Source organism: Siniperca chuatsi, linkage group LG14 (genome assembly GCF_020085105.1).
Source record: "Siniperca chuatsi isolate FFG_IHB_CAS linkage group LG14, ASM2008510v1, whole genome shotgun sequence".
In the NCBI taxonomy this organism is placed as follows: Eukaryota; Metazoa; Chordata; class Actinopteri; order Centrarchiformes; family Sinipercidae; genus Siniperca; species Siniperca chuatsi.
In genome coordinates, this window is record NC_058055.1 from 6,810,110 (window position 1) to 6,822,650 (window position 12,541).

Genomic DNA, 12,541 nt, shown 5'->3' on the forward strand with positions numbered 1-12,541 from the left:
TGTGTGTGTCCAGTTTGTGCCGCGCTGTGATTTTCTATTGGTGCGCTTTAGGAGCTTTGTGGCACCCGATTGGCTCTGCTGTGGGTGTGTGTAATTCACTCGCTTGACTGTTGTATATCCTCATTGGCCCGTAAGAATTCTGTAGCGCCATTGGTCTATAATGTTCAGTTTCCTTCTTGATTATTGGCTAGCGCTGTTGCGATCACACAAGAATGAGGAAGTGGTGTAGTCTACTGAGTCACCGTTGTGTCAGCTGATTCTTTCTGAGTGAGTAACTCGATTTATATTTTAAAATTAAGTAACTTCTAAAGAATGTATTGTGTGTTACATGTTCTCGTGCTGTTAGACTTGTGTTGGACGGGTGAACCTTAAGCCGTTATGTCGTTTTCTGTTGGCAGATGAGCATATTTTACACACCAGCCTCTAGTAATTAATGTTGCTATCCGGCAGCTAGCATGATGCTAACGTTTGCAAACACTACACACACGCACACCTTCGGTTTGTCTAAACTTGTCGCCTCCTAGCGCAGTGCCAGCCTGTAGTGAGGCTGTGGTCTACTTTCACTTTCACCTTACATGTCTTCCAACTTTATCCCTGTTATCATACGTTCACACCTGTTGTGTTGTCACAAGAACAGAGCACCTGTTATTCACAGTTGTAGTGGAGCTGACAATCTTACATTTCTAGATCGATGTTTTTTGGTCAGAGGAAAGCACTTTGGAATCTCCCACAGGACTGGAATGTATTTTAAACTCACGAGGAAGAGAAACTGGTTTTGCAAAAGTCATCCTAATGCTTAATGCTCAGCGCTATCATTATAATAATACTTGACAATTGCTTTGAGTGTTTCTCCTTATTACATAACATCTCCGTTGCCCTCAATGTGCACATAATTTAGCCTTTGCCAACTTTTATAAACTCTAATTTCCATATAACTAGACTATATCAGTTTTGGTATGTATTGTAATCACCACTGGATTGTATGGCTATATCATCACAGTAACACTTTTTTATTTTTTAAGAGGTGACATTGTGAACAAATGTAATGTGAAGGGAAAGCTACTGGATTTACACATTGAACACAACTGAATGATGTGAACTAAATAATTATCTTGCTTTCAATGATGTTTTTATGATTCTAATGCACTCTGCCAGTTTATTAGGTACACCTCGCTACAACGAATGCAGTCTAATACAAAAGGCCTTCAGTAAATCCTACCTTCATGAAGGTTATAACGTTGAGAATAATTTTGGTTTTGACGCTGTTAAATTGTGTTGCGTTATATTGAGAGCTGTTTCCAATATTTTGTCCACCACATTTATAGTTGGAAAAATTAGTAACTGATGGTTATTAAGATCTTTGACTATAGTGTTGTGCTTCAGACCTCGTTCCTCCAGATCCATTCTAGAAATGTCTTCAGGGGATTTCATAAAAGGATGGAGAAACATATGCTAAACATGTTGTGTTTTTTATTTATATAATTCAAACAAAAGAACTGGCGTACTCAACTCCAAGTATGATGGGTGCCGACCCAAAAATCACAAAATGGCAGTAGCTTAGTGCTTTCAGTTTCATTTCCCCCTCACCATTTGCTTTACTGGATATCTCATATCCTGTACTCATCAGGTCACCTCTCACCAACCATATGATTCTTCTTCCCTAAATCTGTGACCGACCTCTCTAAAGTACTGATGGGCATTAAGAATCAATCTGGAGGGATGAAGTCTTAAAGCTTTTAGTCAGGTGCAGCAACTAATGTTGTCGACAAAAAGCATGACTTCATCAGAGGACATTAAGACTCGTATCTCTTGCCCAGACCCTCTCCCTTCCCCCTCTTCACACTCTACAGTCTTATCGTTACTGCAAGTACTTAAAGGAGCTGTATGCGACATTCACTGCCACTAGATCTCGCACTGGAGCACCAGTATCTCAGACCAAAACAAATGGGCGCTACAGCCCACCAGACTCCATTGAGGAAAAACAGTTATTATACCTTGCAGGTCATTGTAAAACACACTTCATTCAAACTAGACAGAAACAAAATAAAACTCACCAAAACCGTCTTTGTTAGTCTTTCCACTGTTCCAACAATCACCAACTCTGGTTTGGTCAAAATAAACCCTTAATTCACCAAAATATTCTGTCTCTACGCCTCAACCGGCAGCCGCAAAACGGGCTGCAATGGCTGCTGTGGACAAATGCGCCCGTCAAAGTAGCTTACATCCACTAAAAATGCAACATAACAACATTATGGAAAGGATCCCTATAGAGAGAGATGTTTTTGTTAAACAATAAGATCATTTTTGTTTAACCAGAAACTGCTGTTATATTACTCTAGCTCGCCACCAGACTCTATCGAAAAAAACAATAATTTTACCTTGCAGATCATCCTTAAACACACTTCATTCAAATGGGACAGAAACAAAATAAAACTCACCAAAACTGACTTTGTTAGTCTTACCACTGTTCCAACAATCACCAACTCTGGTTTGGTCAAAATAAATCCTTAATTCACCGCGTTAGATGAGAAAAGAAACAGCCATTATATAGCTCTCCTCACAGACGAACAGTTTCACAGGGAGGAACTAACATGCTTGCGCGACCGGACCGGCTGCCAAAACGAAGAACAGAGAAACTCGGATATCAAGACAGGCAGAGGGGGTGTGACGTCATCCTCTGCTCCTGAAGTAGCTGCCATCACCTCTATCCTCAAAAGCCCATACATTTATGTTAAAGCCCTTAAGTGTAGAATTTATTTGAAAACTTTGACTTTTTTTTATTGAACCTCAGTACTTTTTTTGTACCGACCAAATTGTGTCCTTAGCGTTGAGTAGGCTATTGAAAGTAAGGCTTTGTAAGATTAGTACTTTGATCAGACATGACTTGATTTTAATCAAGTTTTTGCCCATTTTAGACTATATTTCATTTAGACAATGTATTTGGAGGGTTTGTGTTTGGCAGAACTTTTGGCAAAGGCTTTTGAGATAATTGTGGTTCTTTTCTCAAACATAAAAAGGGAAAATGGTTTTGCAGCGAAACATGTTTATATCCATCAAAGTTATCAAAAGTATCGTATTGGTACAAAGACTGAGGTATTGTATCAATACTAGAAAGATAGAGATAGAAATGTTTCAGGCGATATCCAGACCGTAAGTGATATGGACTGAAATCTTGTTTCCTTTTGTGAATCCTTCAGTGAGCACATAGCAGCATGCAGTAGCCTTTAACAAACAACAAGGTCTTAAAATTGTCAGTACTTGAATGTCATGTACGGTACACAGCAGTAACAGTGACAGTGTATCTGAAGACAAGATTTGCCATGCATAAGCATATGTAATGCTGAGGAATGTATGGTAGGTAACTGGAATTAATAAATTTCTCCTTTTTTTTTAATTCAGAAGTACACGCCCTGCATATAGAATCTGTTTTGTTTTAAGCCATTTAATTGTATAAATATCCCACTGTAAATATTTTCACAAGCATTTCCTATACGCTGGTGTCAGATTGATGGGTGGAAGTCGTGCCACAAATGTGATCAGTGTTTTGAATGACAGTCAATTTTCTTTCTGGCAATAAAATAGTCCCAAAAGCAGAATGATCACAGACGGGCTGTCACAATGTGTGCGTTGTGTGCTAGTATGCAGAAAGAGTGATTGAGGGGAAGAATGAATTTTGGTTTATACATTAGACAAAGTGCTCTCTTGCATGAGTTAATCCACCAAATTGTGTACTTGCCTTGATGGGAACAAAAAAAAAATGCTTTTCACAAAATCTTTCTTACAAAACTTGATAACCAGAGTTATAAATAGTGCCAGAGCAGTTGTTTGAGAAATAAATGTTTGCACATATTTTGAAAACTGGATGATTATTAATAAAGTTAAATTTTTGGGTGGCTAACATGCAGAATTGCATGTTGATACCTCTGTGGAGCTGCCCAGCTGTGCACCTTTGGCTCATTGTTTTGGTTTCACAGTCCACAAACATACTGTATGCTTCAGTCTCATCTCTCTCATCAGCCCTGTTTCCAGCAGCAGCAGGCAGCTGTTTTCAGCCAACAAGCTCTGATAAACCCATTGTACACTACCTGCCCAGCACCAAATTGCAAACAAAGTGAGCATGTGAACATCTAGCTAAAGAGCCAGATATTTTTCTCAGGGTTTGGTTGAGTCCAAATCAGAGCAAAAAAGGAGAGTGAATGTTGGACTTAGATTCATCAGGTGGCCAGAAACACAACAATAGCAACCGGTAGCGGCCGCCCACCATGAGTCTGGTTCTGCTCAAGGTTTCTGCCTGTTTAAAAGGAAGTTTTTCCTTGCCACTGTCACCAACTTCTTGCTCATGGTGGGAATTGTTGGGTCTCTGTAAATAATATTATAAAGAGAGGAAAAGTGCAATGAACTGGCACTAAATAAATACAGTTTAACTTAAAGTAAAATAAATAGGAAATTGTTAGCTAACATGTAAGCCATCACAGCTTTGTAAGGCAATAATATGTCAGGTTGCTGTTGAGTTCTTCTTTACCCAGGTGGCCAAATCATCAATTAACGCAGCTTCAAAGGTTTGGTCTCCTCACTGCCTTTTTTTTTTTTAATCATTTCTCTGCTAAATTTGTGTGTAACTTTGTTAATGAAAAGTTATTCTAATCAGACTTTTGTTAACTTATACCTCATTACATTTTCAGTACACATTCTTTTTGTATAGTTAAATTGTCCGACACTATTTTTGTTGAGTCAGTAGGTGACTCATGCTGCTTAGAGTGTGATATTGTACCTTTTTGAAAGCAATTATAACGGGTTGCCTACATGTGGTGATTTCTATATTCATGACCGATTAGCAATGAAAGCCATCCCTTTTGATAAAATGAGTCATGAGCAGAGGTGGGTGAGTCCGTGCCCTGTAGTATGGCTTCTTTCACTTTGAGAAGCCTGGCACTTGAGTGGGAGGGAGAAAGAGTAAGCGAGGGAGGGAGGGAGGTATGTCGTGCACTGGATTACAACCAGTATGTGTTTGGGAGACGGAGACTACTGCTACTTTGCAAGGCATTGAGCTTTAATTCAACCTTAAAAGGTAGACAAACGTTTCAACAAAAGGTTTGCAGATTCAGCACTTTGAACAGGTAAGAGAAGTCAACTTTGGGAATAGTATTTTGTGAGTTGAGAGTAGTAAAAAAAAAAAAATTCTTTTTGTTTGAGCTGTGTGCAAAAGGGGGTGTGTCTGAAAAAAGTGTAGGGAAGTGAGACAGTGAGAACTTCAATCCAGTTTCAAGTTGTGTCCTTGTAATAGATGTATTGTAGTTAAGTCTAGTCCTAAATACAAGAAAGTGAATGCTATGTCTGTGTTTTGTCTAGCTGCCTTTGTGTGTTACACTCTTTATAGTAAACTTGCACTGAACTTCCTGACTAAGCATACATATGCACAGGAAGAGAAGGCAGTGAAATGTCAGTGTTAGTTTTCATGCAGTTATTTTGTGAATCAAGTGGTTTTGTTTTAGACCTTGTCAGTGTTTGCCTTATTATGTGTGTAGTCACTAGCAATGCACAGCACTGTTCAGATATCCAATATTAGAATACATTTCAGAACCTCCCAGTCATGTTCTTAGAAGATCAGGATATCTACCTCAGCGTGCCAACTCAGCTGGAGCACCTTTTTGGTGTGTTGTGTGTGTGTGTGTGTGTAGAAGAGTTGTGGAGTTTGTCCTCGTCTGCTGTCTGCTTCTCCTGCAGCTATCTGTTCAGCTGCTGATAATCTCATGAGGAATGTTGAATTTGCATTTCCTGTAAATCAGAGTTTCTCCCATCAGGTCAGGTGCTCTGCTCCAAGGTTTCTATCTGGGCTTCACGCATGTGCCTGCATGTCTGTCTGCAGCACTGCATGCGTGGAGTATGTTTACATTGACTTGACCTGATTTTGTAGAGTACTTCTTGTCCCAGGAAGCGAGTTTAACCATCACTCTGTATGTCCCACACTCTTCCAAGAGCTGTTGAATTGTGGGGATTTTGCGGTGGTAACAGGGGGTTGATTTGATAAAATGGAAAGTACATCCATACTCAACTTCTTCAACAATGAGAAATTGTATGATTTTAGTGCCAGCTTTCATTTTGCTTGCTGTACTTTAGACTAAGGAAGGTTGGGTTTTGGAATCCAGCCCTTTACGCAATCACACACACTCCACAACCACCCACACACCCCATGTCTGAAGGTAGTGTCTTTTTATGTTGGCAGGAGCCATCGCTGGCACGGCAGAGTCCAGTAGACAGGAGGAGAGGGAGGGATCTGAAGAGGAGCACCCAGACCTACTGTCTACAGCACTGGCTGGCAGCATGGTGAGCCAATCACACTATTAGGGAGGGGATCATGTATGTTTATATACTGTATATACTCTGCTGTAGATTCCTGATTGCTATTAAACTAGATGCTGCTCTGAACTCCCTATATGCTTTCTGAAGATAAAATGGCAAGTTGGGACTTTTTCACTCTCACACTGGTACGATACTCTTACAGGCCTAAACAAATCACAGAGTGTTGCAACATGTTAACCGACTGCTCAAAAGTTTGATACTTTACTTACTACTCGCCACATATGTGGTTCAGGGCTGCACAGTTAATTTTACATGTTAATTTAAACAATTTTTCCAATTCAGACTGTTTACGTTTCTTTTATTTTTCTCTCATGCAGCAGTTACCATATATGATACTTTATAATATTGGTCTATCAGAAATAAATAGAGATTCAATTTCACTTCAGTAATGACGTAGAATGTGCTCTTGTTTATTAAATGTAGGTACAATAAAAAAAATGTGTTTTAATTAAGATCATGATGAGCAAGACCACTTTTGATTAGTGATTAAACTTGCTTTAAAAAGGGGACATATTCTCCATCTGAGGCGTCAGTCACAATCACATGGCCATGTTTTTGGGTGGGAAGCCGGTGAGGGATCATCTAATTGTCACTGCATTAGTGACTCCTACTGGTTGTTCACCGTGCCTGCACAGAGGGAGGGTGGGAAATTTTGGGTTCAACAAATATGCAAACAAATAACTGGATATAACAATTTAGCTGTAGTCAGCACTGAACAGGGATTTGTGGGACACTGAGTGAGTGAAAGTAGATCGTCCTCAGGCAACATCTCTCTTCACCCCAGTAGAAGTTTCCTCAGCAGGGTTACAACTTTATTGCATTGTTTGTTTCATTCAGGAACGTGCTGCTGCATCAGTAAAAGTGCTGTGTCGTAGGTAACAGATGTTACAAGTCTTTGATGTAGCTCTGTGCCACGTGTCTTCTGTTTTGCACAGCCAGACCCTGTTAACCTCCTCTTCACATGAAGAAGCTCATGGTAACATGTGAAGTATTGAATGTGCGTGTCCTTGAGCAAGACACTGAACCCCAGCATGCATTCAGTGACTGTCGTACTGAATGTGAACATCAGCTAAATGACCAAAATGTGAAATAAAATGCTTGAGCTGTGGTTGATTGGTGAAGGTGCCCACCCAAGATGACCAAGGCATCGCTCTGCTACAGTAAGTACTGAATTGGGATCTCTCCATTTATCTACTGATGCCCTCTAGTGGATGCTAATGGCTATTCAGATGTGAGGCAAAACTAAGACTAAATGGGTTTTGTATTATGTAACATTATTATTGAAAGTAATTGGTGCAAAAAGGTGGAGAAATAATTATGCTGCTTCAAGTTGCTACATGAAGTATTTCTTTGGGAATGCTGAGTCTCAGAATTTGCTGTATGTGAGACAAGCAGTGGTTTGTCTAATCATGCAGCAGTTATGGGCCTGAAGGTTGTAATTATACTGAAGCATAGTAAATATAACATGCAAGACTCTTTGTAGGTCACAACTCTTCTTACATTTCAAATGAGCCATGCAAGCTGTACATTTTATTTTACAGTAATTATGTATGTATATAAGTGGATATGTTTACACTGACTTGACCATTGTATACAGTATACTTGACTGAAGTGCTCCATTTCTCAGAGCTTAAGAAATGTGCATAGACATACAGGGCTTCTCAAATTAGTTGTTAAATGCATATTCTTCTCCAATTCTAGCATAGAATATTGAAAATACTGTATGTTGTAATATGCCTTGTGAAATTGATAGCACCATTATACTCAGTAATTTTGGGGAGAACCCCAGGCACATGATGGCCTGTCCCTTTGCTCTTTGTCATTCAATGCACAGTAAATGTACTTCAGCCAGGACAGATGGTGCTTTAAGAGAGGGGAAGCAGTGACCAGATGAGTGACAAATTCCTCTTGTAACTAATGGGTGCAGCTTTTATGGGACAGAAATAGGAAGTGTAACAGGAGGATGTGTGTCCCGAGGTTCTGGTCAACTGGGTCCACAAAATGCCACCATGGCTGGTTGCCCAGCTTTCAGCCTTTTTATGGGACACCCAGTCGAGCTCTGGGCTTAATTGATGGCTGGGCCGATGAACAAATAATGTGCCCACCGAGGCACGTAAAATCAGAATGCAGACCTCAGCTAGTCCTGTGTTGAAGTTCAATTGCATACATTTCTGAAAAGCATGTTTTCAGTGACCTATCCTTGCTTATTGTGTTGCACTTCAGGTGTGGTCAGAAGTGTGCTGTGTTGCACTTGTAACCACACTCATCAGTGATGTCAGGTGTACCGAACACACCCTCAAGTATTTTCTACATCACTGCAACAGGTGGAGATCAACAAAAGCCATGTTTGAAGTTAAGTTACTCAATGACTGACAGATGCACAGACTAGTAGTATTTGTGCAAAATTAATATGCAGTTCTTATTTTTAGAAGTATGGTATAAACTACCTTTTTGTGGGTCATATTTAGTCATTATATTATTCAGTTGTTGTTGTTGATCTAAGGTTGTAAGGTCTGTTATTTTCTCAGGTGGGATTGTGAGACATTTGCTCCAGCAGTTTGTTCCGCAGGTAATATGATCCTTTTAATCCTGTCTTGTGAAGCAGCGGTTAATTGCTTCCCAGCCTCCAGCTTTTTCGCTGAAACAAAATGGGAAGTATTGAGTTCATACTGTTGTTCACTCATGCTGACGTATTGTAAGCTGGATAATGCGAGCATGGAAACGAGGACAATGGTGTTTGTTTTACCCTGCCCTCAGTACCCACAATGCACTGTAATGCTACCTTGGTGGGGTTGTGTGGAACTAGCAAGAGAAGTTTGTGTGCCAGCACCATGCAAAGATGGCTGTTTCTGCATCAATGTATGATGTTACCTGCTTACATAACCATTAAGTCACCCTGTATGTGTGCTTTTTCACCACGCACTGATGAGACACCAGAAGCCCTCTGTGAAGGTTGTAGTTAAAGCCAGAGGGTTCATTCCAGGTTGTTGTTGTTGTTAATGATTTGACTGTAGCTCTCCTTGAAGGGACTTTTGACCCTGCTCTGGTTCCTGAAGTCTGGTTGTCTGTCTGATTCCCTGTTTCTTCTTTTCATTTGATTCAAATAATGGTAACTTTGTTGTTTTGTTCACTGTTGTATGGGTCTTTATCAGAGCCTGTTGACAAGAACTACTATGTTTGAGATGTTCTGATATACAATTTTTGATGGACGGCTGGCGGCCAGTCAAGAATGAGTTACATGAGTGAGCACTTCTAGTCAATATATTGGACAGCCAGCATTTTAATGCTTTTAATGCATCATATTAAGCTAAATCCTGCTTCAGGCTGAAAGGTCAGATTTGCCACAGCTAACTGTAACAAAACACTTCTTACATATAGGACCACTATGCTGTAATCATTTTTACCTGAAGTTGCTCGACGTCTTCCCGGATCTATTCTTATGTTACAGTCTATTCATAACTTTGTCATCATGATTGTCCGTACTGTAATTTTATTATTTGGTCTATTCTGTACACCCAATATCTGTTGCATGTCTGTCCGTCCTGGGAGAGGGATCCCTCCTCTGTTGCTCTTCCTGAGGTTTCTTTCATCCATAATTATTGGGCTATATAAATAAAATTGACTTGACTTGACTACCTACAACATTGTAATTGCTGAATAGTTCCAGGTTATGTCTTGTATGGTTTTAAATTGTAAAATGCATGCAAACATAACTATATGCACTGATATGCATTTGTAGACACTTAAAACTCAAATGTGCAACTATTTTTTGGAGTTTCAACAGATTTTAGCTCCATATAGACACCCTTCCTAATGCTTCATGTCTTATTCATATCCCACTTCTATAGCTGTGTGTCAACATGTAGGCTGACACTCTGCATTGGTGACTTGCTGCCCTCGTTTCCTAAAATAAAACCTGAGACACACGAGGCCAAATCTGGTGCTCACTTTGCGGCTGGTTTGGGCGGGGCTGGGCAGGCCGAGGGGGAATTTGAAGCCCAGTGTTTGGACTGTTGACCCACTCATCATAAATTAGGCTGCAATATTTAGATTGTGCATCCAGCTTTTGTTTTTTTTTTTTTATGGATAAACTGGGAAATGATTTTAAAGCCAGAGCTTTACGCTTTCGAAGATTCACTGTTTAAAATTGAAAATTAAGTGAAGTATTTTTTTACAAGTTTATTCACACAAGTTATGTTCCATCTAAACATAGTTCATTTTTGAATGGTATACCTGCTGAGGTTATACTGAAAGTCTAAATAAAGTGTTAAAAAAATCTTCTTTAATAGTCTCACTAATCTAATCAAGGGAAAGCCTTGCAACTCGATGAAGTTGCACTTCTCTGGGATATGAGAAGTCTTAGTCTTTGGGATGATTTTGCCAAAGAAAATAACACTTGAGACTGAGGTACTGAGTGATTTTCTGTCACGCAACATCACAAGACGGAGTGGCTGGTTTAGCTACTACAGAGTACATTCCTCTGCCAGTCACTCACTTTGACAGCTCACACAAGCATTTGTGCACTGACAAACACACGCATACCAGTAAGGATGTTTTTTGTAAAGCTGGTATGTTTGGGTTTAGCTGCAGTGCATAATGCTTTATTTCACTTCTTCTTTTCGCTTGAGGGAAATAAATGTAACAAGTCACAGGTTTACCATGTGACATGAAAATGATTCTCAGTAAGGTTCTGCTTGATTTGTGGAAGTGCATTTTATAGCAGCAGATCCATGAGTCCATTTACCTGATGAGAAGGAAGGCATACTGCACACAAGAGCAATAAATTGTCTCCTGCAGCATAAGGCTCTCACTTCTAATAAAAAGACATACAAAAGATCCAAGATTAACAATAATTCACACTAGGCATTCAAAAATAGTGACGTTTGTGAATTTGGAGCTATAAAATCTGCATGAAATGGACATTGTTTTTATGTTCAGTAGCCAATTTGAGTGTGCTGTAAAGAATGGAATAACCCAGAAATGAGTAATTGTTCAATTTTTCCCACTGAACAGTTGTGTACATGTTCTGTGTTCATGTTCTTAAAACTGAAGCAGGATAAAAGATAAACCCAAAAAAAAGGTTGTTGTTTTTTAAAAAAAAAAAAAAAAAAAACTTTTTGCTTAAACAAATTTAGGTAAAATTAGTACATCAGTAATGTGAAAACTAAACTGCCAGATAATTTTCTAATCAAAAACTACTGCAGTTACAGTTATTATCAGATACTGTGTCTAGAGCAACATCTGATGGATGTGCAGGGAAAATATGTTGATAGCCATGAGGTCGAATGACATGCAGAAATGTCTTACTGTTTGTAATATTTAGCCATACTGAATTAATTTTACTGGGGGGAGTACTATAGCTGTTAATATGGTATCTGTATTTTTAAATCAGCAGAAACCTGAATTGTCTGTAAATTCAGTATTAATGTCATTTTTGTTGGACTGCACGTACTGTAAAAGATGTTGTTTTTGATGTGATTTTATGAAAATCATAGATTCCTTTCTTACAGGGCAGAAACACTGTATAGATAGTTAGGATTATAGAGATACAAAAGTGAAAACCTTTTAGTTGTTCTCCTTTTTGTAATTATTCACATTATTCAGGACATATTGTAGCTAATATTACATTAGAAGCTATGTGGTATGTTTAGAGCTGCTTCCGAGTTGTAATGATAAAATATGCTACTTGCTGCTAATAACAGTCGTCAACTGTGGTGACTTTGTGTATTTAGTCTTTGTTAGCCTGGATATGGATTATGTACCTACATCTACAACCAGTATAACAACTATCCAATGGACTTTTATTTCTGTCATTACTATTGCAGTATTTACTGACAAGCACTGTCCAGTATCCAGACATAGGTAAATATGTGCACCTCATCCTCAAATGCTTCAATATTAGATCACCTTGCTCTCTACAGACAGAAATGATATTGCACATTCACTGGCAGTCATGACAAAGTACAAATGGCAGCAGGTCCCTCTGCAAAGCAGTTGAAATGTGTTTCTTAGAGCTAGATTTGAATGGTCAGACCTCTAATACACATAACGAGTCAAGTTTCTTGGTCTGGATGGTTTCTTTACATGGATTACGCTTAACTACAATAAAGCATTACAATTACCTCACCCCCTATGAAAATCCATCCTGTTAAAATGAGGCTCTACCATGTCAAAATGACAT

The 12,541-nt window shown here is 39.1% G+C and overlaps 1 protein-coding gene across 3 annotated transcripts in view; it reads left to right on the plus strand.

The window, feature by feature from the left end:
- The first annotated feature begins 124 nt into the window (after positions 1-124).
- The window catches only part of mtmr4 (myotubularin related protein 4), a 45,623-nt gene continuing 33,206 nt past the window's right edge, over positions 125-12,541 (plus strand). Inside the window, exons 1-2 of one of the 3 annotated variants that reach the window (XM_044221151.1) lie at positions 125-267; positions 6,224-6,324. In XM_044221151.1, the coding sequence (XP_044077086.1) occupies positions 6,322-6,324 (3 nt within the window). In that variant the 5' untranslated portion in view covers positions 125-267; positions 6,224-6,321. Of the gene's footprint in view, positions 268-4,984; positions 5,118-6,223; positions 6,325-12,541 lie in introns of those variants that run through there. The other 2 variants (XM_044221153.1, XM_044221152.1) reach the window with 2 other exon arrangements.